General features: G+C 37.1%; 1 protein-coding gene across 1 annotated transcript; it reads left to right on the forward strand.

Moving 5' to 3' along the window:
• Nucleotides 1-454: 454 nt before the first annotated feature.
• Nucleotides 455-27,043, forward strand: LOC119773111 (immunoglobulin lambda-1 light chain-like). The gene is made up of 5 exons (XM_038269930.1): nt 455-559; nt 650-969; nt 22,294-22,354; nt 26,295-26,594; nt 26,684-27,043. Exons 1-5 carry the CDS (start codon nt 508-510, stop codon nt 26,821-26,823), a joined length of 873 nt encoding a protein of 290 aa, XP_038125858.1. The 5' UTR covers nt 455-507; the 3' UTR covers nt 26,824-27,043.

The following is a 27,043-nucleotide window of genomic DNA, read 5'->3' on the forward strand; positions in this document are numbered from 1 at the left end:
ATAAAATTTATATACTACAAATAATATCTGCCCAGAGTTTCTGACATTTGTGGAACATCATTAATCTGCCATTTTGAATCTGTCATTTTGAAATTGCATTTCACAAGTATCAAGTCACTAGAAGCTTCCTCGAAATGGAGTGGAGTAGAAAGCACAATATTTGACTTTGAAATGTACTGGAGGGAAAGTTATATGAGCCCCCCAAAACATTACTCAATTAAAGATACTCAAAAATTACTTAAGTACAGTAATCAAGTTTGTTTCTTTCCACCATTGCTTATAGTCACAGAAGATGAGAACAAATGCAAACTAAAAGTAGTCAGAGTTTAGGTAAAGAAAGAATCTGCAGATCTTTTTTACAACAGAAGTCCACAGCAGGGGATTGTGGGAGGTTTGATGGACCTCTTAAAAAACACGTGACCCTCGTCTGATCTAGCAGCTTGTCTTTTTTTGGTCTCGGCTGCATCAGAGCGCCACTTCTCTCCAGGTTAACCAGAGGAAACACCAATGAACATAATGCTTTTCCTTCCAGCTGCTGCTCTGTGCTGCCTGTGTTCAGGTGAGTGTTTCCAGTTAGTCAGGAGCCAGCAAAATTCACCTGGATCAAATGTTATTCCATCAATCACCATCTGCCTCTCTGTCTTTACAGGGCTGGTAGCCATGGCAACAGAGCTGGTCCAAGATAGGTTATCGGTTGTTGCTAAAGCTAAAACTACGGTCTCTTTGAAGTGCTCAGGAACAGACAACTGTGAAAAGAAGCAGGTTTACTGGTACCAAAAGACAGAGAAAGATCCATTTCGAGCTGTTCTGCGTATTGATTTGACTGATGGAAATGTAAATAATCGTTACAGTCATCCTAACAAAGATGATTTTACAGCTACTAAAGAAAAGTATGGCTGTACTTTGGTGATCAAGGAAGTTAAAGTGGAACATGAAGGCACCTATTTCTGTGTCTGCTGGAAGGCCTCCCACAGTGAGAACTGATCCCAGAAGCCTAAACAAAAACCTGCAGATCAACACATGTCAGAGCAGCAAACCACAACCAAAGATTTGTGGTTTAACCTCCGCCATTAAATAATAATGAAATTTTTAGTCATAGTCTTTAACTTTAATTATGAGTTTTGATGAGTGTCGTCACCATTGAATAACAACATTTTAGCAGGTGTTGTACAATTCGACACAAATGTTTGCTGTAGAATATTATATTTATTAGTCTAGTTAAATTTTTTTAATATCAAATGTTTTTTTTTCATTAGTTGTAAGGAGTAAATTGTCATTATTAACAGATATAAAGGTTTGAAAACATCTGTTTGTGTGGAATTAATCTATATTGTGTTTCATTTAATGAGTAAAGTTACTAAAATAAAACTTTTCAATCCATCAGCAGCTAAGTTCCTTCTCCTGCTGCCTTGATGTTCTACCCACAGCTTTCTTTAAGAAAGTTTTGCCTGTCATAGCGTCTGATTTGGCTCAGATAATAAACACGTCCCTTCTGTCAGGTGTTTTCCCGCAGTCCCTAAAAACAGCAAATATCAAACCACTGCTGAAAAAGAACAGTTTAGACAAACTACCACTCCAGAACTACAGGCCCATATCAAACCTCCCCTTTATCAGTAAGATTATTGAAAAAGCAGTGTCTCAAAAATTAAACACTTTCTTAGATATGACCAGCCGCTTTGACGTGTTCCAGTCAGGTTTCCGTGCTCACCACAGTACAGAGACTGCCCTTATCAAGGTGTTTAATGACATCCGTATAAATAAAGACTTGCGGAAGAACCACAGTGCTGGTACTATTGGACCTCAGTGCAGCATTCGATACTGTCGATCACTCCATCCTGTTAGAACGCCTGGAAAACTGGGTCGACCTCTCTGGAACAGCTCTCAACTGGTTTAAATCCTACTTAAAGGACAGGGACTTTTTTGTGTCAGTAGGCAACTTTACATCAGAGATGACAAAAATCACATGTGGAGTTCCCCAAGGGTCCATCCTGGGTCCCCTCCTTTTTAATATCTACATGCTCCCTCTCGCTCAGTTAATTAAAAAAAACAACATTAGCTACCATAACTATGCTGACGACACACAGCTTTACATCACCATGTCACCAGGTGACTATGAACCAATTCAAGCACTGAGGAAATGCTTAGAAGAAATCAATGCCTGGATGTGCCATCATTTTCTTCAACTGAAAAAAAACAAAACTGAAGTAATAATCTTTGGACCAATAGAGGAGAGATCTAAAGTTAGCACACAGCTTCCGTCACTTCAGCTAGTAACCACTGATCAGGCCCGAAATCTAGGTATAGTACTGGATTCAGACTTGAACCTGCAAAAGCATTTAAAGACAATTACAAGGTTGGCTTTCTATCACCTGAAGAACATTATCAGGATTAAAGATCTAATGTCTCAGCACGATCTGGAAAAACTAATCCATGCGTTTATTTTTAGTCGAATTGATTACTGCAACAGTGTTTTCACAGGTCTACCTAAAAAGTGGATCAGACAGCTGCAGCTGATCCAGAACTCTGCTGCCCGTGTTCTCACTAAGACTAAGATAGACTTTAAAATACTTCTGTTAGTTTATACATCTCTGAATGGCTTAGCACCTAAATACATCACAGACTTGCTATCAGTGTATCAACCCTCCAGACTACTCAGGTCTTCTGGATCCAGCCTGCTCTGCATACCTAGTTTCTTTAAATCAAGACTAAAAACACATTTGTTTAGGATTGCCTTCGACTGTTCTAGTTAAAAATAACATACAAACAAAACATATTTTCTTTAGTCCAACTATTTTTAATATTCTTTTTGGTTTCTGCATTTTTTATTTTATTTAATTTTTTTTCCTACTTGCTTTGATTCTGTTTTATCTTCCTGAATTTTAATAATCTAAAGCACTTTGCATTGTCTTTGTGCCTGAATTCTGCTATACAAATACATTTGCCTTTGTCATAAAGACTGTAGATAACTCTAAAAACGGCTCAAATTCAAGTCCACTAGACTTTCGCTCACAGTGAGGACGTTAACACCTGCTAAAAACATAACATATTTAATATTTATAGCAGGTTTTCTGACACACTATAGCCTAATTTAATGCTGTTGTGAAATAAAGTGTGCCACAGCTTACCCTTTAATACCATAGACATACGCATCACTGTCTTGTGAGAGTCTTTTTGACTTGGAAAACCAGCACAAGAATATCTGATATTTCCCAATCAGGAAACATGTCATCTCTTGAGTCCATTAAAAATAGTGCAACTTTTTTCTTTTAACCCCTTTTTTGGATTCATGGGACTGCGTTGCAAATTATTATAAAGTAGAGTCAAAACCAGATGATTTTGTTTGGATCTTTGCTACATCATTGTGTAGAAACATAAAAGCAATAAAAAATGGAGGAACTTTAAATTGACTATTCTGACTGTAGATGTGAGGAAATGTTCTTTGAGTGTTGGTAGACACAGAAGAAGGTGTTTTAGGATTAGTAAGGATGATGATAATGATGAGGAAGAGGAGGAAATTTATTCCATTATTGTTACAGAACTTAGAGGGAAATGTAGAGTCTTGGATTAAGGAAAAACAAAGTTCCAAACACCTCTAACCAGGGCTTGACATTAACTTTTTTGTTGTGTTCTCTGTGGTTAGTGGTTTTCCTAAGTTACAAGCCACTCAGTGTTTTCACAAGCCACAATTTTGTTGTAAGGAAATTATGCTTGATATAATTAAAGCTGAATATGGCAGGCTAAAATTTACTTAAACTAGATTAACAAGTTTTTAAAGTGTAAAAGACAATTGTATTTAATTCATCGAACTACATGAATTATTTAACATTGTCGGATATTATCCAGTATTTAGCACCAATAAGGTTTTGTGTAAAGCCCCTTTTATATGAATATATGCAATATACAAAGTAATAAAATGTTTAATTACATTTTTAAAGTTTTGCAGGGGAATTCATCCAATGGATAAAAACACAATATAAAAAAAAAAAAAACAAGAAAATGTATTTTGGGTAAAACTTTTATCCAGCCAAGAGGGAAATATCAATATTAGCAAGACAGATAGAGATTAAAAACACTCTAAATGAGTTTAAACTAAAAGATGAACTCCATAAAGTCATTTTAAACATTTGATATATACTTTTGCTTAACTAAAACCGCATACATTTAACAGTAGGTTTGATGGGCCTCCTAAAAAACCACGTGACCCTCGTCTAATGGAGCAGCTCATCTTTGTTTGGTCTCAGCTGCACCACTTCTCTCCAGGTTCAGCAGAGGAAACACAACTGAACAGAATGTTTTTACTCACAGCTGCTGCTCTGTGCTGCCTGTGTTCAGGTGAGTGTTTCTAGTTAGTCAGGAGCCAAAAAAATTCACCTGGATCAAAAAAAAAAATCTTCATCTGTCTGTTTGTTTACAGCATTGGCCGCCATGGCAGCAGAACTGATTCAGAAAGATGTGACATTGACTAGGACAGAGAGTGAACCAGTCACTATTTTTTGCACTGGTTTCAAAATATGTGATACAGACTATGGGCCGGACCTATCAAAGGTTTGCGTGTATAAAAACGTGAGCTATTTCACTGCGCACACTAAAAAATGTACAAACTGATCTATCAACAGCGTGCTAAAAGGATTTGGTCTTTTAAACGTGCTAAATAGCGCCTCTTATCCATTTAGTACTTTTTCTGCAATGAATATGCAATATGGGGCGTTTACACGCAAAAGTGCGTCTTGTGGGAGGAGAACATGTAAATATATTAATTTAGCACTCGCAAAGTGATTTATCAAACCTGAAAGCAATTTTGCTAACGGTATCTGACTCTATATTTAACACGTTTCAAAAGAAGGTGCAAATGGTCTGTATGCGTAATTGCGCACACATGGCAGCGGTTTTTGTCGCAAGAAGGAGACATCGAAATAAAGCAAGGAGATGCAGAGTGTTATGATAAGTGTTACCACTAGGAGTCGCTGTGGTGTTAAGGTTGTTAGGTGGCAGCTAGAGAAGAACAGAGAAAGAATCTGCACGGCTAGGATAGCCGAAAGTAGGGCTGCAGTGTTTTATAAATAAAAGTACACTATAAGACAAGAGCAAGACTCCTCCATTATTAACAACACGAACACGACATGGTACCAGGAGTAAACTGAGAAGCCAACATGGATTTGAAACCGCCAGAGATCCTGAAGCTGACGGGCAACGTCGACGAAAACTGGCGTACATTCAAGCAACGCTTTAGCTTGTATGTTACGGCCATGGGGCTGGATACAAAGCCGGATTCAAGAAAGGTAGCGCTTTTGCTAACCCTTGCAGGGCCACAGGCCATTGAAGTATATAATACGTTTGTGTTTGAGACGGCAGAGGATAAGGAAAAGATGGACGTTGTGCTTGCTAAATTTGATGCTCACTGCACTCCGAAGAAAAATGAGACATATGAGAGATACATGTTTCGGTCTCGTATGCAGCTGCAGAATGAGCCATTTGACAGTTTTTTGACAGCCCTGCATCTGAAATCGCAGCCGTGTAATTTTGGGACACTGAAGGACTCCATGGTCAGAGACCAGATTGTTTTTGGAGTTGAAGACAAAAAGCTAAGGGAGAGACTTCTCCGCGAGTCCGAGCTGTCGCTAGACATGGCTATAAAAATATGCCAAGCGAGCGAATTATCCCAAAAACACATGAAAACATTCAGTGAGATGCCAAGTGTGACACCAACCGTGAGTGACGGAGCGGGAATCGGTGCCGTGTTTCAGAGGGGGAGACGCCGCCAGCCGACCCGGACTGCCCAGCGGGCCAGTGAGGACAGCACATTTTTATGCAAACGCTGCGGATCACAGCACAAGCCGAAGCAATGTCCTGCGTTTGGGAAAGTATGCTCCAACTGCCATGGAAAAAATCATTTTGCCAAACAATGTTTCACCAAAAAGAAAGGAGAGCAGAAAGGCAAACATGTGAACGTAGTGGATGATACGGATCTAAGTGATACTTTCTTTGTTGGGCTCGTTAACTTTGAAAATGAAGAGGAAAAAGTTAACAGCATCACAAATGATGACAAATGGATCACTCCTCTGCTGATTAATGGGACTATGGTGACTATGAGACTGGACAGTGGTGCTAAAGCAAACCTCATTAGCATGTCTGATGTACGTGAAATGCAGGTAAAACCAAAGATACAAAGAAAGAGTTCAGCACTTAAAGATTATAATGGTCAACCCATAGAGTGTTTGGGTACATGTAAACTTAATATTAATGTTAAAGGTAAAGTGTACACGGTACATTTTTCTGTGGTGAGTGATAAATGTGAATCACTGTTGGGTGATAGGAGCTGTGAAGAGCTAGGGTTAGTGAAAAGAGTGTACTGTATTGAAACAGCCTCAAAATATGACACTAATGCTATTGTGCAAAGCTTCTCTAATGTGTTTAAAGGATTTGGGACACTGCCCTTTACCTACAAAATCCAACTAAAGGAAGGCGCCCAACCAGTTGTGCATGCACCACGGAGGGTCCCAGCTCTACTGCGTGAAGCCCTTAAACAAGAACTTGACAGGATGACCAATCTGGAGGTGATCAAAAAGGTCCAGGAGCCTACAGATTGGGTCAACTCCATGGTGGTCACAAAGAAAAAGAATGGAGAGTTAAGAACATGCATGGACCCGAAAGATCTAAATGAGAACATCAAACGTGAGTACTATCAAATACCCACACGAGAGGAAATTATCAGTGAAATGGCAGGAGCGAATTATTTCACAAAACTAGATGCCTCACAAGGCTCTTGGCAGTTGAGACTAGATGAGAGCAGCACTAAGTACTGTACCTTTAATACACCTTTTGGGAGGTATTGTTTTCTTCGACTACCATTTGGGATCAAATCTGCACCAGAAATATTCCACAGGGCTATGGAACAGATCATAGAAGGCTTAGAGAGAGTCAGAGTTTACATCGACGACATTATAGTATGGGGCTCAACCCTTGAAGAGCACAACCAGAGACTGTTCAAAGTGATGGAGCGCATACAAAAGTATGGACTGAAACTCAATAGAGCTAAGTGTGAGTTTGCAGTACAAGAGATCCTGTTCCTTGGAGACAAACTCACAGCTCAAGGTGTCCAACTGGACCAAGAAAAGATAAAGGCGATACTGAACATGCCAAGTCCAACAGACAAAACAGGTGTGTTACGCATAATGGGAATGGTCAATTTCATAGGTAAATTTATTCCCAACCCCACAGCTAAGACGTCCTGCATCCGAGAGCTCTTACAAAATGACTGATTTTGCATGGACCACAAAACACGAACAAGAGTGGCAAAGACTAAAGCAAGCTCTCACCATAGCACCAGCTTTAGCTTACTATGACCACAACAAAAAACTGAAAGTGTCCACTGATGCATCAAAAAACGGCATTGGAGCAGTGCTTCTACAAGCTGAGGGGCAGTACTGGAAACCGGTGGCATATGCGTCGAGGGCAATGACCAAGTCTGAGTGCAAGTATGCCCAGATTGAAAAGGAGTGCTTAGGTGTAGCCTATGGGTTGGAAAGGTTTCACAGTTACACCTATGGACTACCATCCTTTACTGTGGAAACTGACCACCGGCCACTAGTATCTATAATAAAAAAAAACCTTAATGAAATGTCGCCGAGGATCCAGCGCTTGATGATGAAAATGCAAAAATATGACTTTGAGCTGGTCTATACACCGGGAAAACATTTGGTCCTCGCAGATGCCTTGTCCAGAGCACCTGTTGAGGGCTCAGTTAGCGCAACAGACGAGGACATTGAAAGTCACATAAAAATGGTGGTGACTGCTCTACCAGTGTCTGATACAAAATCAAGACAAATAGCAGAGGCAACAACACAGGATACAGAGCTGCAATGTGTCATTCAGAACATGGATGATGGATGGGTTGCAGGCTCATGCCCTCGATACTATCATGTGAGAGGAGATCTCAGTTTTGTTGATGGACTGTTACTAAAGAAAGGACGGATAATCATCCCAGAAGCTCTGAGGCCTGATCTTCTAAAGAGAATACATGAAGGGCATCTTGGGATTGAAAAATGCAAAAGGAGAGCAAGAGAGTCTGTGTACTGGCCAGGACTAAACAGAGATATAGAGACACTAGTTAGCAAATGTGAAACATGCCAAAAACACAGGAGTAAACAAAGCAAAGAACCAATGGTGATACCAGAAATGCCCACATCCCCATGGCAGAAAGTAGGGATGGACTTATTTCACCTCAAGGGCAAAGACTATCTTGTGGTAATAGACTACTTTTCCAACTTTCCAGAAATGGCACTACTTACAAATACAACCTCAGCATGTGTGATCACGCATACTAAATCCATATTTGCCAGGCATGGCATTCCATACATGGTAGTGAGCGATAATGGGCCATGTTTCAGCAGTAGGGAATGGCAAAGGTTTGCAACGCAGTACTAATTTCGTCACGTCACAGCAAGTCCACACTATGCACAGTCAAATGGTCAGGCTGAAAAAGGTGTGCATATCCTAAAGCAACTGCTGAAAAAAGCAGCTGACAGCAACTCTGATCCATATTTGGCACTACTTAGTTATCTGGCCTCTCCACTTCAGTGCGGATTGTCACCTGCAGAACTGCTGATGAATCGAAAGTTGCGTACAACACTTCCCAGCTATTCCAATCATACCACACAAAAGAAGCACGGGAAGCTTAATAACAAGCTCAAAGAGCAAAAAATGACACAAAAGAGATTTTATGATGTATCGGCCAAACCACTCTCACCACTGACAAACAACGACACAGTTAGGATTCAGGATGCGGATGGTTGGCATGTAAAAGGAACTGTGGTGAATGAAACTGCCCCAAGGTCCTTCGCAGTGAGAACAGAGGATGGACAGGTGCTGAGGCGCAATCGCTGTAGTCTCCTGAAGACTCCACACATAACCAGTGAGTCCACCAATGCTACTTCAGCACCACCTGGAATAACTGGAACTGCACCTCTGATGAACTGTGATGCAAATATACCACCGGGCAAACAGGATTTGAGAAGGTCAAAACGTGAAATAAAGAAACCTGACAGACTGGACTTATAAAAAAAAAAAAAAGAAAGAGATATAAGAGATGTAAAACAAATGTTCATTGTAATTTATGTTTTGAGTGCATGGTTTCTCAAAGTTTGTGTTAATGTTACTTAAGAGCAAAAGTGCTGTCATTTCGCTGTACAATGTTTATTGTTCAATCACCTTAAAGAAAGGGGGATGTTATGATAAGTGTTACCACTAGGAGTCGCTGTGGTGTTAAGGTTGTTAGGTGGCAGCTAGAGAAGAACAGAGAAAGAATCTGTACGGCTAGGATAGCCAAAAGTAGGGCTGCAGTCTTTTATAAATAAAAGTACACTATAAGACAAGAGCAAGACTCCTCCATTATTAAAAACACGAACACGACACAGAGAACGCATTTTTTCACTCCGTGTGAATATTTTTGGAATGAACGAGGAAACGATCATCAAAACATATCGTTTATCCAGCATTGCCATTTTGGAGCTGTTGGGGGAACTCCGAATGGATTTGGAGCCAGCCACAAGGAGGACCCACGCAATACCAGATATCACAAAACTCCTTGCAACGTTGCACTTTTTTGCATCTGGGTCATTCCAGCGTACAGTTGCAGCGAGAGCTGGGATCTCCCAATCTTGTTTTTCAGAAGTGCTGTCCGACGTTCTAAATGCCCTGATGCCCTACCGAAAAACCCCGACCTCCCCCCTGCGCCTGTGGAGCAACATGCCAATGCTGCGGGGATGCGTACGCGCAGTAATCTCATCCACAGTCACTTCTTGTGAGCCATTTGGTATGTGCATTTTTCTACAGGCCATTTGTTTTTTTTTGGAGGGGGTGGGGGGGGTCACTGTAAGATTTAAATTTCTTAATGCACTAGTTTGTACAAACTACAAACTACTTTGCCGCAAACCACAAAACCTGCAAAACCATCATTTAAATAGGGTGTCTCCAACAGTTTTGCACCTGCCACCAGTTACGCAATCACTCTTGTTAAATCACCCGCAAACCATGGTTCAGCCCCTCGCGCAAAATTCCAGTTTGCGAGCGCAAAGTACTGCACGCAAAATTGGATCTGGATAAATCCGGCCATATGTGTACTGGTACCAGAAAAAGGATAACAAAGCACTTGTAGTGATTGCCCGAGCTGATCGATCCGGTGATAAACGCTCTCCAACATTTAATCACCCTCAAACAGATACATTTAAAGTACAGAGAAGTGGCAATCTGATGATCACTGATACGATCACAGCTCATTCAGCCACCTACTACTGTGTCTGTCAGAAGTCTGTTTCCCACAGAGAGAAATCAGCCCTGAAACCTGAACAAAAACCACCGGATCACAGCAGGTGATAAATGAGGTAGAGACAGTTCAGGAAACATCTCGAACCAATACAACTGAAAAACAAATCTATTTCTTGTTTTTCATAGTTTCCCTATCATATTAATCAATCTTAAAATTGTTGTAATCACGAAAAATTATTTATAAGGATTTATCATTTATAATCTACAGAGAAAGAGGACTACACTCAAAAACAGGCCAAGCTCCAACTGTGTCGGAATGTCCACCCTAACTACTATATAACCACTATATAGGGTACTGTATATGTAGGGCCCTATATAGTGGTAACGCTGAATGTTTAGTGGATGAAAAAGTAGTGGGCTCAAAATTTCTCACAATGCACCTTAAAAAGTAGTGATCATACATGGTCACTAGACCAGCAGATATATCCAAGATTGCTTTTCGAGAGCTCTCCTCGCAAAGCATCATGGGAATTCCTGTAGCGGTGACAAATAACAAAGATGGTGCAAGCACCTTGCAGGGAGGCAGAGTTACTTAAAACTGGGGAGCAAAAAGTATTGATCATCTGTCCGAACGGTCAGTTAACTGATTTCACTATAAAGTCCACTATATAGACCCTGCTCTATATAGTGATTGAGGGTTTTAGGGGTTAGAGGGGATGTTCTAACACCGCCAATATCTAATGTCGATTGGGGTCTTTTAAGAAATCTACTGGATAACATCAAAGCAAGAAGTTGGTTTAACTGCAGTTAACAGATTATTGTTCTATCTTCCATCAGTCATTGCTGGAAATGATCACATTTTACCATGTAACAGTTTTTTTCTCCTCAAAAGATGAAATTTGTATGACATATGCTTCAGCTTGCTACTGTCTCTTCTTCTGCTCTGTTAACCACACAGTGCAACAAAACAACTAAAATACTAAACATTATTTTTCTGTTTTATTAAGTTACAAAACAAATAGGCAATAAGAGCAGGAAAAATAAATATTACAATGCGAAAGAAAGTGAAAGGGCCAAAGGTGGTACCAGGCATGCACCCAGTTAACATTTTTTACACTCCATACGTCAAAGTTCATTAAAAATATATTTTAAGTATCGCTGTATATATACAGATTCTACAAAACTTTGAAGTTTATTTTTTTTATTTGACAGGCGACATTTTTGTCCATAGCAAGGGGAGATAGAAGCCTGTCTAAAAACCATGTGACCCTTGTCTGATCTAGCAGCTCGTCTTTGTTGGTCCCGACTGCTGCTCTGTGCTGCCTGCGTTCAGGTGAATGTTTCCAGCCAATCAGGAGCCAACGAAATTCACCTGGAACAAACAAAAACCTTTATATAACTGATTATAACTGACAATCCACCCAGAAGAAGAACATCCTCCACTATACCTTTAAAGCTAAGCCATTCAGGGATTTATAGACCAACAGAAGTTTTTTGAAGTCTATTCTCTATTGGGGTCCAGTGTGTGTCAATTTTACCAGCAGATTCTGAATATCTTATTGTGTAGAACTGGGATTATAGATAGATAACATGTCATTCAAATAAAAGGTAAGCCCGAGTAACTATTTAAATGATTATAACTGACAATTTGCTCAATTAATAGGTGTTATCAACAGCTTATTTTCTTATAACTGGCAATTAAAATTCAAGAGGTCTGTACCATCAGTAAATGGTACAGAAATCATGTCAATAACTTGCTTTTGAAATTAAGCAGCATTATTATTAATATTTTTTCCTTTAGGAAAGTATTTGTCTATGTCTATTCAAGTTGTTAACTGAAAGAGATCTGCTTTTTTTTTAGGCAATTGGTCGCTGCTCTATTAGTAATCAGAGACTACAACAATTTAACAGAAGGGCTGCTTTACTTATTGAACCTAATAATCCCTATCACAATATTATGTTTAATAAATTATGCAAAACCCTACCATCTACTGGAATTAACATAGAATACATGAAAGAATCAGTAAAAATCAAAGAGTTTCAATGAGTTATTGAGGTAGAGTGAGATAATGTTCAGTCTATTAACTCAACTTGATTAGCAGGGCGATTTACCATCAGGCAAAACTAGGCAGTTGCCTGGTGTATACCTGTAAACTCCTTTTACATGCATGGTTAATACAGCTATTTTGTGCGCATTAATCTTTTTTTTTTTGATAAAATCCTCTTGCTAAAAAAACATAAGAATGCTTATAACATTAAGTGTGTCTCTTTGATCATTCCATTTGTTGCACATGTGCAGAAAGGTTAAAACAGACCGCAGACAATCTGAGCAAATTAAATAGAAGAGAAAAGAAAGATAAAAAGAAGCTATACTAACGGTGCTGAAAAGAGGCGAAATAAGGGGAAAAGTAGAAAGCTGCTCTCAAAGTTACCGAAAGGGACTGATTTCTGCTTCTTCACTGCGGCAGTGGCTAGCACCAGGGACTTTAACACCTGTTGGGGAGGGTGGAGATGAACAACTAGGGAGTATTAAACCATTGAAGGAGACAGCCCCCCTATATTGATAAGTATTTATTTACCCTATTAAAGATGGGTCAATTTTAAGTTTCAAATTCCATTTTATTTTCTACAAACGACAAGAAATACATTTTGTTTTTTCATGTTGAATTTAAGGAAAACCTCAGGCTTTGGGGTGTCCTTTCTAAAATCACCATAGGTTTTACAAGTAATTTTGGACTTTTAGTCCTTAAATGATTAAGTTATGCATTAAAAAACCTAAGGAAGTTATACAAACTTCTCTGCAGTACAGCTTTGTATTAACATTGCTTTAATGTGAGTTATTGTGTAGAGCTGCGGGTGTTAAGTGTTGAGTTAATTATAAATGAATTGATTTACTGTATGGTAATTTAAGCAACTGTTATAGTTGTAGCATCACTGGTCTTTCCTGTGTAATGCATCTTATTTTTGTTTTGTCATAATTCATTAACTTGCTGAAGATTATTTTTTGAAAGAGTTCACACTCAAGAACTGTCACTCCTGAAAAGAAAGACTGGTTCAGTTTATCACAAATGCTCAACATTGAATCGTCATTTTGGGGGTACAAGTTTTCCACTGAGCATGAAGGTGTTGAAATGTGTAACCGTAATATATAGGCTTAGTAGTGGGGCAGAAAGTGCAGTATTTTTATCTGTGTTACAGGGATGTAGACAAAATCAAAATAGCATGAAATCCTCACATTTCTACTTTAGCGGTTCCGTTAATATACTTAAATTTAACCACTGTTGAAAAGCTTTATACTGTGTTTTATGTGTATTTGTTCTCAGAATGAGACAGGGATGGGCTAAGACAGAGAGTGCCAAAATCAAATCGAGCACGCTGCTCAATAGTACGGAGAAGCTGTCTCCAAGTGAAGGACAGGATCTTTCCAACAAATGGAGATTGACAAGATTTACTTTCAGCTATTATTCAATTTAAATGAAGAATTGAGAACAGAGAAGCAGACCATGGCTTGTCTACAGTGAAAAGAAGGACTGTGTTATTTGCTTTTGCTGATGCCTTTTTGGAAACATAGGAAGGAGCAATAAGCTAAGTGGGGGTGGGCTCAGTGAGGGACAAAATGTAGAACAAATAAGGTATGTCTATTCTATTAAAAGAATAGAGATACATTCTTTTAATAGAATAGGTCTCCTACCTCCATGGTCAGGAGACCAAAGAGGTGACAATTTCCCACATCTCCTTAGCTGACATGTGCACCCGAACCAAATTGACCATCTTAGAAAACCTGTATGCGACTGTCAGAATAACTGTGTTGAATTCTGAGTCGGGTAAACAGGTGATGCTGTTCCTGATCTCCCCCGATCATAGTTCCTCTCTGCATTTGTAAGTCCCTTAGAGAAAAAAGAACAGGGGTGAATCTGTCCATATTTGGCTTTTTGACTGAGGCCTCCCTGATGAACTGTCTATCTGAATCGGCGGAAACCAGAATAGGTGCAGAAGTGAATACGTTCTTCAGTTTCTGAAAGGCTCGATCAGCCTTTTCGTTCTAACAGAACAGGTGAGGGCCTGAATCTGAAGAAATTAGCAAACATCAAAAATTACTTGATCATACCAATCTGATTCACATTTCTTGGCTTTTACAAAAAGCTAACTCTGCAGGATGTGCAACAAAACAGAACTGACATGTTTTTTGTGGGACTCCAGATCCCGAGACTAAATAATAATTTCATCCAGATAAACAACTACAAACTGTCTCACCGTGTCCCTAATGACTGGATGTCAGAGGACAGGCAGGAGATCAGAACAGAGCAGACGAAGGAAGACAGGATAATACAGAGGGCGAAGCCAAAGGTGGTGTCGAGGATGTGCTCAGTAGCTCTTTATTGCCTACCTCTGCTGCCATCTGTTACCTGTCTCTGCCTTCTGATATCGGTATTTAAACTGATTTAACTGAACTTTTAGCATTTTACATCTCTTTTCCTTGTCACTGTTTTATGGTTTACTGAGTTACTAAAAAGAAAGCAAGACATTATTAGATAAAAGGGAAGCAAATCTATTTGTTGTTGTTGTGCAAGTTTACCAGAAGATGATGAATACATAAAATATTCATACTAACAGAGTATGAATAATATTCTTTGTCTCTGTACATAAAAGTTAGGAGTCGTGGATCCGGCTGTTTAAAATATATTTTTCTCCATCAATTTAGTAAATTAGACTGTGGCTTTCAGCAGAGTTACTAATCACCCACTAAACTAATTTGTCTCTGTTTATGTGGATGTTACTTTAAGAAGAGTGAAACCAGCCTGAGTGAAAAAATCGTCTTCAAACCCACATTGGTTTTTCAGTCTGCTTAGTGAGTTAGCATTCAGTTAAAATTCTTAAAACCATCAGCAGTTTATGGAAGTAAATCCATAGCAGTTTAATAGAAAAAAAAATCTTTCAAATAAAACACAAGTATCTATTCTACCTAGTTCACCCAAGCAGAGCACTTATTAAGCATCAGATGGAAAGGGGGAAGGATGGATGCTACTGTTTTGGCTCGGTGGAATGAAAGGGACTTTCTGGTCGTCTCGAATCCCGTCTCCGGTCCAATCTGTCTGTTCAACAGGAGCTCTCTTGGAGACTTGGATTAATCCGATGCAATAACATGAGGCCACTTTGCAGGGGTTCATTTAATAATTCATGATAACCCCCGACGTCTCTCTTTGGCTGCGGCGTTTAGCTGGCAGCAGAGGCCCTCATGTAGCAGCGGAGGCAGTGGCTCTCAGGGAGGCAGGACTAGTACAGCACGGGTCAGCGGCTTCTAACGGCTCCTTGGCAAACAGCAATTGGGCCTTGCTATTGCTCATTCAGCAGTTAGATTTAGAATAGAATAGAAAATAGAAAATCCCTTCATTGACCCATATTGGGGAAATTGTGGATCACAGCTGGATTATCTCTCCTGTTTTGCAGCAGCATAGTTACAGAAAACTATGTGTTTAACTCAGTTTAAATTGCAGGAAAGGACTACAGTCAGCTACTTCAGAGTCACAGGAAAGAAAGAAAGAAAGAAAGAAGAAGGATAGAAATTTAAATTTATCTCACAAAGGAGAAACGAACTCTCTTTATTTAACCCATCCCCTCTGAAGACCAGTGGGCTGCCACTGTGCAGCGCCCAGGGAGAAATGTGGGGTTTCCTCAGAGACCCTGAGTTGCTGTGGGGGATCGAACTGGGTACTTGCAACCTTCTTAGACCCCAAGTGCACTGCTCTAACCACTAGTCAAAAGTCCCCAGGAGTCACTGCAATCAGCTTCTGATGGATTGTAGGAAAGGTAGTCTGTCTCGGTTTCGGAAGCACAGATCTTTCCCGAGGGATTTGGTAGCTGATTATTGAAGATGCTGCAGCGTGATACTTCTTTCACCCACCACTAGCTTGCCTGAGGCTGCCATGACAATGTAACTTCTGTGAACTTGACAACCAACCCGAAATGTGCCCCATACATACACACTTCATCATTTCATCATTCTTCACCTTAACTACACAAGGATATACTTTAGTATATTCTGCTGTAAAATGAATCTTATCGGGCTACCTTGAGCTTCACAGCCCCCCTCCTCACCCACACTCTCTCCATTCATCTCCTGGTCATAATCTTTACTCACTGTAGCAGCGGCACCATCCACCTCTCTCTCTTTGGTTCTTTGAAAGAACGTATTTATTTTGGGAAGTTTTTTCCTTTCTTCCAAAAGCTCTTATTTGTTTTGTTTCTTTTCTGGAATCCGCTTACGTACCTCATTTTGGTATCCATTGTCGCTAACACATTGTACGTAACGTTTATGGTTTTAATCGACGCTCTGGATTACCCATAATTCCAAGTGTGAAAAATAAAATACTCAAATACGTTGTTCTTTTAAGATCTTTATTGTGGTTTGAAACATATTATATCAGTGTATTTTTTACCACCCGTCTAACGAACTATACACAGTTATTTAGATAGTATTTAAAAGTACCACTGTCTGCTTTGCAACTGGTCTGCCATGTGTTAGGGTATAGGTAAGATCCCATCAGTCAACCTAGTATCAGGTGGGTTTAAGATGAATTTTTGGCACCATTACATCTGCAAAGAGACGTCCTAGTCCACAATTGTGTGGGGGCCAACCAGGTGTCAGTGACAGGGCCTCTAAGAGGTCGGGGGCCCCTAAGCAGCTGCAGTTTCTGCTTACCGATAGTTATGCCATTGATTAGGTCTCAAAATAATTGAATAAAAATTCCAAATATATGTAATGGTAAAATAAGAAAATAATAAGAAATGTATAAATTGTGCAAAGTGTTTAAACATTTTCTTTAAATCTCCCTCTTGCCACTAGAGGTGCTGCTGCAGCCCCACTTCCTGTGGCCATTCAACACAGGTCCTCCTAAAGTTGTAATTTTCTTGAATATAAGCCTAAGCCAGACACTGACAAGATGAGCTTGAAGCCTGAACCACGACAGAAAGACTCTGATGCGTTCACAGCAGTGGCTGATGAGAGCTTTGAGGGGCTGTTAGAAACCACGTGGCCCTCATCTGATCTAGCAGCTCGTCCGTGCAGCTCATCTTTGGTCTCAGCTGAATCAGAGTGCCACTTCTCTCAAGATTCAGCAGAGAAAACAGCACTGAACAGAATGCTTTTCCTCCCAATTGCTGCTCTGTGTTGCCTCTATCCAGGTGAGTGTTTTCAGCCAATCAGGAGCCGATAAAATTCACCTGGAACAAACAAAAACCTCTCCTTCATCTTTCTGTGTCTCTACAGGCCTGGCTTCCATGGCAGCACGGCTGTATCAGGAACCTCTGACAGTGACAAAGACAGCAGGTCAAGGAGCTTCCATTGAGTGCACTGGTTATGAAATATGTGATACAGAGTTTGTTTACTGGTATCAGAAAAAGGATCCAGAAACCTTTGTACGGATTCTTCGATTTGATCTTAATAAAGAAAAATGTCAATACTTTGGTGCCTTTAAAAGCGAAACATTTTCAGCTCTTAAAAAGAAAGGCGTTGAACTGATAATCACCGGTGCAACCAAGGCTCATTCAGCCACCTACTACTGTGTCTGTCAGAAGTCTGTTTCCCACAGAGGGAAATCAGCCCTGAAACCTGAACAAAAACCACCGGAGCACAGCAGATGATTAATGAGGCAGAGAACGTTCAGGACACATGAGAGATTGTGAGGAAGTATGTGAACACGCTGTTAATTTGCAAGTTCTCCCATTTAGAAATCACGGATGGGTCTGAAATTGTCATCATAGGTGCATGCCCACTGTGAGAGATATAATCTAAAAATAAAAATCCCGAAATCACAATATATTTTAAACTATTTTTTGAAAGTATGTTGGATCTGCAACACTAATTGCAGATCCAGCATACATCAATAAATGTTTGTGTGAATCACACTGATCTGTCTGCTTCGACTTCTGAGTCCTTAGTTCTGAGCCTTGAAAGCTCCTATTGTTGCAGCTCTTTGATTGACAACCAAAACATAGTCCTTCAGTTTCAATTTAATCTGGAATTGCTTTTTCAATTTACTTCCTGCATTTCTGGAAAGTGACTTCTTACAGAAGTTATGACTGTCTTTTCATTTGAACTTGTAGTTTGTGTCTTCGCTTCAAAGCTTTGATTTCTGTAAACTTTTCTTTTTAGTCTCACTTTGTTTCAGTGAGTGCAACGATGTGACAGGGTTGCAGGTGAACTGCCTGGGGAACTGGTTACTCTCTCTTGGACTTTCGATTCCATCTTTCCATTAACCTGCAGAGATGGCAAAAGTACTCACTTTCCGTACTTGAGTAAAAGTATAGATACTTGTGTTAAAAAATACTCTGGTAAAAGTGGAAGTACTGATTAAACTTCTTTACTCAAGTAAAAGTAACAAAGTACAGGCTTATAAATTTACTTAAAGTATAAAAGTAAAAGTAGAAACCACTTTTTTCATGCCGTTGCCTACATTTTAAATGAATGTCTGCCAATAGGACTAAAACATTATATATATATATATATATATATATATATATATATATATATAATCTGACAGAGACTGGGACTCCAGGTTATTAAGATTCTGACTCATTAGCAATATATAAATTCATTTGTGATTTTGTGAGAATTCACAGGCCCAGTTTCTCTTTTTTAATCTTGCCATTAACATTTGGAATCTGCATGTATATGTGCGTGTTCAAATATGGCAACAAGAACAAGAAAAGAAAGGATAATATATGACTTACTTAACAGATATTAACGAAGTTCCCCATACTTGTAGAGTTGCAACTAACAGATGGCAGCAGCGTATTTGAAATGAACTGACAGCTAGTAAAGCTTTGAACATAGAGTGTTAATAAAGGGTAATGTCAATTTTTACAATTTAAGTGCTTTAAAAGTTGGAGAAATTACAAATTCAATGTGCATTGTATTACTTTTTTTATTAATATGAAAAATAGACAATAGACATCCAGCCAAAGAAAGTGATGTATGCCTACAAATCTGTTTCTGTACATGGATTTGTCCCTGAATCCCTTCAAGAACTTGGGAGCAACAAGGGTATTCAGACCTTCTGTAATGCTTAAAGTGTCATAACTTAACTTCATAATCACATAACTGTTAGTAGGACAGTGGGTTTTAAAAAGTAGTTTGTAGATCCTGTATATTTGCACACAAATTACACAATTTTCTTTATAAAATAGCTGGCCAACCACCTTCATCAAACTAAGCAAAAACTCTATATTACATTGGTGAAAAGTCTGGAACAAAAAGGCTTTTCATTGAGAGCAGGAGCTCAAAGTTAAAGAAAAATGTAAGGGACATAGAGAGAGAGACCGAAAGTGATCAAATGTACAGTAAGGTTGTAAAGCAGCAGCTAGCTTAACTCTGACTTTTGTATGCAGTGTTGCCAACTCAGCGACTTTGTCGCTATATTTAGCGACTTTTCAGACATCTCCAGCGACTCTTTTTCAAAAAAGCGACTAGCGACGGTATATTGTCACGACAAAATCTTCAGTCAAACCTTTATGAAAGTTCTCTTCTTAGAATACTATTGACTTTAGCGTCCAAGATCCTTTTGGCTTTGTCTTTGCGTCTTCTTACTTCTTTCCATGGCATATCACTCTAATCCTAAGAACCTTCCACGTTGTCTCCCTATTTCCACCTGCATCTTCGGACAGTCGTGTTTATTTGAAGTTGCTCCAAATCCACCGTGAAAACTGAATAATGTTGACAAATATAATAATTAATGTGACAAAAAATAACTTGCAGAGATTATGAAATAATAGTCAAATGATACGACTGGCATAAAATCAAATACAAACAGCATAAAAATAAAACAACAAGCCGGTCCCATCTAGGCGTAATCGGAGACAATGACACATGAAGTGTGCTCCTGATGTCCAGTCTGCTTCGTAGCTTTGTTTTGGTCGATGCAACCACAGAAAATCCCGCCTCACAAAGATAGGATGTTATAGATAGGATGAGTCTTGAACTGAATTAAGCACAGATGCACCGACTTATGTAATTGGGAGAGAATACCGCAATTTTTTATATTTTTCAAAATAAAACATCACTCAGACTCTGATCGTCGATAAATTATATATATATATATATATATATATATATATATATATATATATATATATATATATATATATATATATATATATATATATATAGATATACATATATACTTTATATATATATATAAAGTATATATATATATATACTTTATATATATATATAAAGTATATATATATATATATATATATATATATAAAGTATATATATATATATATATATATATATATATATATATACTTTTTTCTGTGCGGTCCGGTAGTTGGGGACCGTTGTACTAGATGACTTATTATAAAAAATACATCTTAAATGAATTCTTATTAGACAATTACATGGTTAATGGCAAGTACTCATTAGCGCCTTTTTTCAAGTCAGGAGACTTGACCAAAGCGCTTTACACTACATTCATTCACCCATTCACACACACACTGATGATGGCAAGCTACATTGTAGCCACAGCTGCCCTGTGCCTCACTGACAGAAGGGGGGCTGCCGTACACTGGCCCCACTGGGCCCTCTGACCACCATCAGTAGACAATGCAGGTGAAGTGTCTTGCCCAAGGACACAACGACAATGAAAGTCAGAACCGGGGCTTGAACCGTGTCGCCCTACCTTAGAAAAGGAAAAGAAATTATATAATTTACACAATAAGCATAAATGCAACAATTACAAAACCTCTAAGGTGTCCAACGGACCAACGGAAATATTTTAAAGCCATGCCTAACTGAAAGTGTAAACTTTCAGTCATTGGATATGTTCCTACCATTCTTCCTTATTAGAAATATTTTACTGATATATATATCAGTGTAGTTCTGTTTCTCTGACTGTGACTGCCTGGATGTGCTCTCTTCCTACTTTGACACAGGAGCTGACTCAGAGCTCGGCTGCCTGGCTTTGTGTTTCCTGAACGGGACCCTCTGTGGAGCTGTTTGACACTTGCCTTTTTCATCTCTGCTTCTTTCTGTATGACTGCTTCTTTTTCCTTGAACCCCAGTCGGCCTCCACAGATGGCTGCTCAGATTGAACTTGTTCTGCTTGAGGTTTCTTCCTGTTAAAAGGGAGTTTTTCCTCTCCACTGTTGCTACAAGCAAGCTTAGTGTGAGGGATTGCCTTAGAGTCAATGAGTCGATGCAATAAACTGGTTTTCCTTAGATAGAAAATTTTGAATCAATTTGACTGTATGGTCTGGGGAACCATAAAGTGTCTTGAGATGACATGTGATGTGAATTGGTGCTATAGAAATAAACTCAATTGAATTTAATTTAATATAGTATATGTTCTTTGGCGCTCTAGCCCCAGCAGAACAGTTTGATGCTGTGAATTAACATGTGCTCAGATGAATAGCTTAGCAATAGGATGAGAACAGGCTTCCACTTGGCATGCTAGGCAGACAGGCAACACAGGCAGCTGCCAGGGGAGCCATCTGCCGGACAGGACACAAAATTGTAGAATATAAAAGAGATTTAAAAGTCTATATTAGATCAATTATTTAAAAATACTCAAAATTTGCATCTGAAAGACATTAAAATAAAACCTCAACATTTAACTTTTTTGCAATGATTTGTCTGTATGACCAGTGCCTACAGTACTTTGACGCTTGTTTTGACTGTTTTGATGGGTGAAGCAGATGACCTTTGTCCCAACTGCATTAACACATTTGTTGTGTGAAAAATGATTTGAACTAAATTAGTCAACAAACCAGATACAAATAAGGGCAGGGAGACAAAGAGAATTGACACACAGTAATGTTTGTCCTGTGCTTCAGTCTTAAATACTTGTACTTTTTGAAGGACCTTCACTTCTATCAGAATCTTCACACAGTTCTCTTCTGTCTACAACCTTAACTTTGCAGAAAACTTGTTGCTTACATCTGGCCACACCCTGCCGCCCTCACCCTTACAGAAGCTGGATTCTACCTCCCACCTTAGCCTTAGAGGTTTTTGTATCAGGGAGTTACACCGTGGGAGGATCAGCGGATAAGAAGTATCTCATCTTTGGGACTGGAACAAAACTTAACATAACTGGTAAGAAAACTACTTTTTCATAATTTCGTCTTTCACCGAGATGCAAGTTAAGTTTTGAGAATATAAAATATGCTCACACATCCCAAAACAAAAGAAATTATTTAATGTATAAAGTTGGATATCAGTTGTTTTCATAAAACCCTCTCAGGAGGTTTATGTTTAGCCACTTGATTCCTGGAATCAAACACAGAAGCCAAAAATTCTGGACACCCAGAAAAGGTTTTCGGCTCCGTTCTTCATTTGAATTTTTCCTGAATAGTCACTTAAATCACAGGTTGTCTATCTGACAAAAGATATTCTGTAGGTTTCATTTTAAAATAATTACGATTTCAGGGTGGCTAATATTTAACATAATTTTAACTTAAAATTAGACATTTTTGTTAAAAACTTTTATTAAAAAAATTGAATCTAATTTGAATCTAAGTAAAAGTACAGTAGATAGGTTCATATACATTAATTGTCTCCATAATTAGGCTAATAATCATTTATAAAATTATCCAGCATACAACAAAAAATATGAAAATATTTTTTTCTCTAAAGTAAAGCCGTAAAAAAAACGTTTGTTTTCGGTAACTGACTCACCCAAAGCTGTTGTGTTTTTTTTAACCTGTTTCCTCAGGCTAATGTGATTGAAATCGTTTACCTCAAAATCCGTTTTGGTGAATTCTGAATCAATCTAACAATAAAGTAGGGATTTAAAAAATACATCAGAGGCAGTACATCCTAGTAATATTTATTTTCATTCTGGATAATTTAACATTTTAGGCTTCTAAATTAGCACCTTACTTATTTGTGGTGGGGTTTTATTTTTTGTTCTTTTGTTTTTTGTTTTTTTTTTGTAAAATAGACTTTAATATTAACAATTCACAAATTTGAGTGAATAAAATATGGCAGAGTTTGTGTGGTCAAGTTTATTAAATTATATTAAATTATTATTTAGTTCCCGTTTACAGCTTTATTGTGTAATAATGAAATACTTTTCTGCCTATATGAAAATGATTTAATTAAATCAATACAAATCACAGGAAACTTGGTACAAAGATAAAACAAAATTCAAAATATTTCCTTTTAGATTTCAATATTTTCCTTCCTATTCAATAAAATGTTTTAATAAAAAAATATAAGATCTTAGAAGCACCAGAATAAAATAAATTAAAATTCAGCCAAACACCAAAATAGAGTGTGATATATGCCGCTGCAGTACATATTGTTGTTTAAACGGTGATTGATTCTCGCTTTTCAACTTCAAAGGTACTCAGATAAATAGAGCATGATTAAGTAGTTAAATATATATTGAAATAAATAAATTTAAATGTACCATAAAGGTACAAGAAAATAAAAAAATGGCCAATTCAATAATTAGACTTAACATTAAATCTTAAAACATATGGTTTAATATTCAAATTGGCCATTAAATATTTGAAATTATTTTAAATGATGACATAAATAGCAAATTTAAAGTTTAAATGTATGTAAAGTATATTTAGATTTAAATATATATAATATATTTATTTAGTTCCCGTTTACAGCTTTATTTTGTAATAATGAAATACTTTTCTGCCTATATGAAAATAATTTAATTAAATCAATACAAATCACAGGAAACTTGGTACAAAGATAAAACAAAATTCAAAATATTTCCTTTTAAATTTCAATATTTTCCTTTCTATTCAATAAAATGTTTTAATAAAAAAAAAGATCTTAGAAGCACCAGAATAAAATAAATTAAAATTCAACAAAACAACAAAATAGAGTGTGATATATGCCGTTGCAGTACATATTATTTAAATAGTGATTGATTCTCGCTTTTCAACTTCAAAGGTACTCAGATAAATAGAGCATGATTAAGTAGTTAAATATATATTGAAATAAATAAATTTAAATGTACCATAAAGGTACAAGAAAATAAAAAAATGGCCAATTCAATAATTAGACTTAACATTAAATCTTAAAACATATGGTTTAATATTAAAATTGGCCATTAAATATTTGAAATTATTTTAAATGATGACATAAATAGCAAATTTAAAGTTTAAATGTATGTAAAGTATATTTAGATTTAAATATATATAATATATTTATTTAGTTCCCGTTTACAGCTTTATTTTGTAATAATGAAATACTTTTCTGCCTATATGAAAATAATTTAATTAAATCAATACAAATCACAGGAAACTTGGTACAAAGATAAAACAAAATTCAAAATATTTCCTTTTAAATTTCAATATTTTCCTTTCTATTCAATAAAATGTTTTAATAAAAAAAAAGATCTTAGAAGCACCAGAATAAAATAAATTAAAATTCAACAAAACAACAAAATAGAGTGTGATATATGCCGTTGCAGTACATATTATTTAAATAGTGATTGATTCTCGCTTTTCAACTTCAAAGGTACTCAGATAAATAGAGCATGATTAAGTAGTTAAATATATATTGAAATAAATAAATTTAAATGTACCATAAAGGTACAAGAAAATAAAAAAATGGCCAATTCAATAATTAGACTTAACATTAAATCTTAAAACATATGGTTTAATATTAAAATTGGCCATTAAATATTTGAAATTATTTTAAATGATGACATAAATAGCAAATTTAAAGTTTAAATGTATGTAAAGTATATTTAGATTTAAATATATATAATATATTTATTTAGTTCCCGTTTACAGCTTTATTTTGTAATAATGAAATACTTTTCTGCCTATATGAAAATAATTTAATTAAATCAATACAAATCACAGGAAACTTGGTACAAAGATAAAACAAAATTCAAAATATTTCCTTTTAAATTTCAATATTTTCCTTTCTATTCAATAAAATGTTTTAATAAAAAAAAAGATCTTAGAAGCACCAGAATAAAATAAATTAAAATTCAACAAAACAACAAAATAGAGTGTGATATATGCCGTTGCAGTACATATTGTTATTTAAATAGTGATTGATTCTCGCTTTTCAACTTCAAAGGTACTCAGATAAATAGAGCATGATTAAGTAGATAAATATATATTGAAAAAAATAATTTAAATATACCATAAAGATACAAGAAAAAAAAAATGGCCAATTCAATAATTAGACTTAACATTAAATCATAAAACATATGGTTTAATATTAAAATTGGCCATTAAATATTTGAAATTATTTTAAATGATGACATAAATAGCTAATTTAAAGTTTAAATTTATGTAAAGCATATTTATATTTAAATATATATGATATATTTGTATATGTAAATATATGTTCATTAAAAAATTCCATTTTGCTTTACAAATTAACAAACATTTGTTTCCTTTAGCCTTTAATGAGCCCAGGTTAAGCAAAAATAATTTGTCCCCTAGGTCTTAAACCTAACCAAAACTAGCCAATTTACTTGAAGCTTCTTATTATACTTCATTTCTTTTACTGAGGAAAAGCAGTTTTATTTGTTATACTATAGGTGCTGTGGGTTTTATTAAATAGAATATGGTGCTAGAAGGATTTTAGTGAGGATTCAGTTCATAATACCTTTTAAATCTAAGTCTAAGGCTGTCTTGTATCCTTACATTATCACGTTTCAAATTAAACCTGTACTTTCATTATTTTACTGCAGTTGATGAGAAATCTTAAGTTTGATCCACCCGGTAAAAACCTTGGCCATTTGTCTTTTTTTACCTGACTGTGATAGACAACGGGCCCGTAAGTTCAGCTGCAACTGAGCCACTTGAAATTTCAAATCAGTTTTTTGTTTTCTTTATTTTCTACAATTGCTTGGGTTCTGCAAGAGCAACTTCTAGAATGTATAACAATTAATTTCTGTAGTTGCATTTCAGTTTTTTGTATAAAAGTTGTGTAACAGGAACATTAGGCAATAGGAGACCCTGAACAGCTTCATGTGGTGAAGATTTGGTTTATTGGCAGTATTTTAATGTGTCTTTCCTGTTGGTTATTAAATGTTGAACTCTAGATGATAAAGCCAAGCCTCCAAAGGTGAGCTTGTACTCAGTGGCGCCTGAACTCCAGCAGGAGGGGAAGCAGCCCCTACTGTGTGTCGCCTCGGGCATGTTCCCCACTGATGTCCAGTTTTCCTGGAAAAGGAAGAAGGCTGGTTCTCAGGAGGAGCCTCTCCCTGATGAAGAACAACTGGAAATCAAAGAGTCGGATCGTATCGCCTCCCTCAGGCTGGTTGATAGGGATCCTGACTCCCCCTATAATTACACCTGCAATGTAAAGCATGAACTAAAAACTGAGGACCTGGAACCAATAGGTAATGAATATTCAAAGCCTTTGATTCTATTTGGTTAAACTGTATGTTTACTGAGCAAAAATACTGATAACTTTTTGTTTATGCCACAGTGATTACACAAGCGCTTCCAGCTCACACTGCTAGTTCCAGCAACTGGTACAGAGAGAGGCTGTTCTGCCTGCTGTACTCAGTGCTGATAGCCAAGAGCCTGGTTTATTTCTGTGGAATCTCCCTGTTCAGCATCTACTGAAACAGGAAAGCTTCACTCCATCAATGACTCAGCATCTGTCCTTCTGCAGCAAAAGCCTTTTTTTCCCCCCAACATGAATGTAAAGCTTCCATATTTTTAGTTTTAACTGCAAACATAATCATAAATATAATAATCTTGGCAAGCTTCATTGCATTAGCAGCTTTTACATTTGGTAAATGTATGTAATACATTGAGAGATTTGGTACATTTTAAGTGAATT

Source organism: Cyprinodon tularosa, unplaced genomic scaffold (genome assembly GCF_016077235.1).
Source record: "Cyprinodon tularosa strain WSP-4 unplaced genomic scaffold, ASM1607723v1 ctg743, whole genome shotgun sequence".
In the NCBI taxonomy this organism is placed as follows: domain Eukaryota; kingdom Metazoa; phylum Chordata; class Actinopteri; order Cyprinodontiformes; family Cyprinodontidae; genus Cyprinodon; species Cyprinodon tularosa.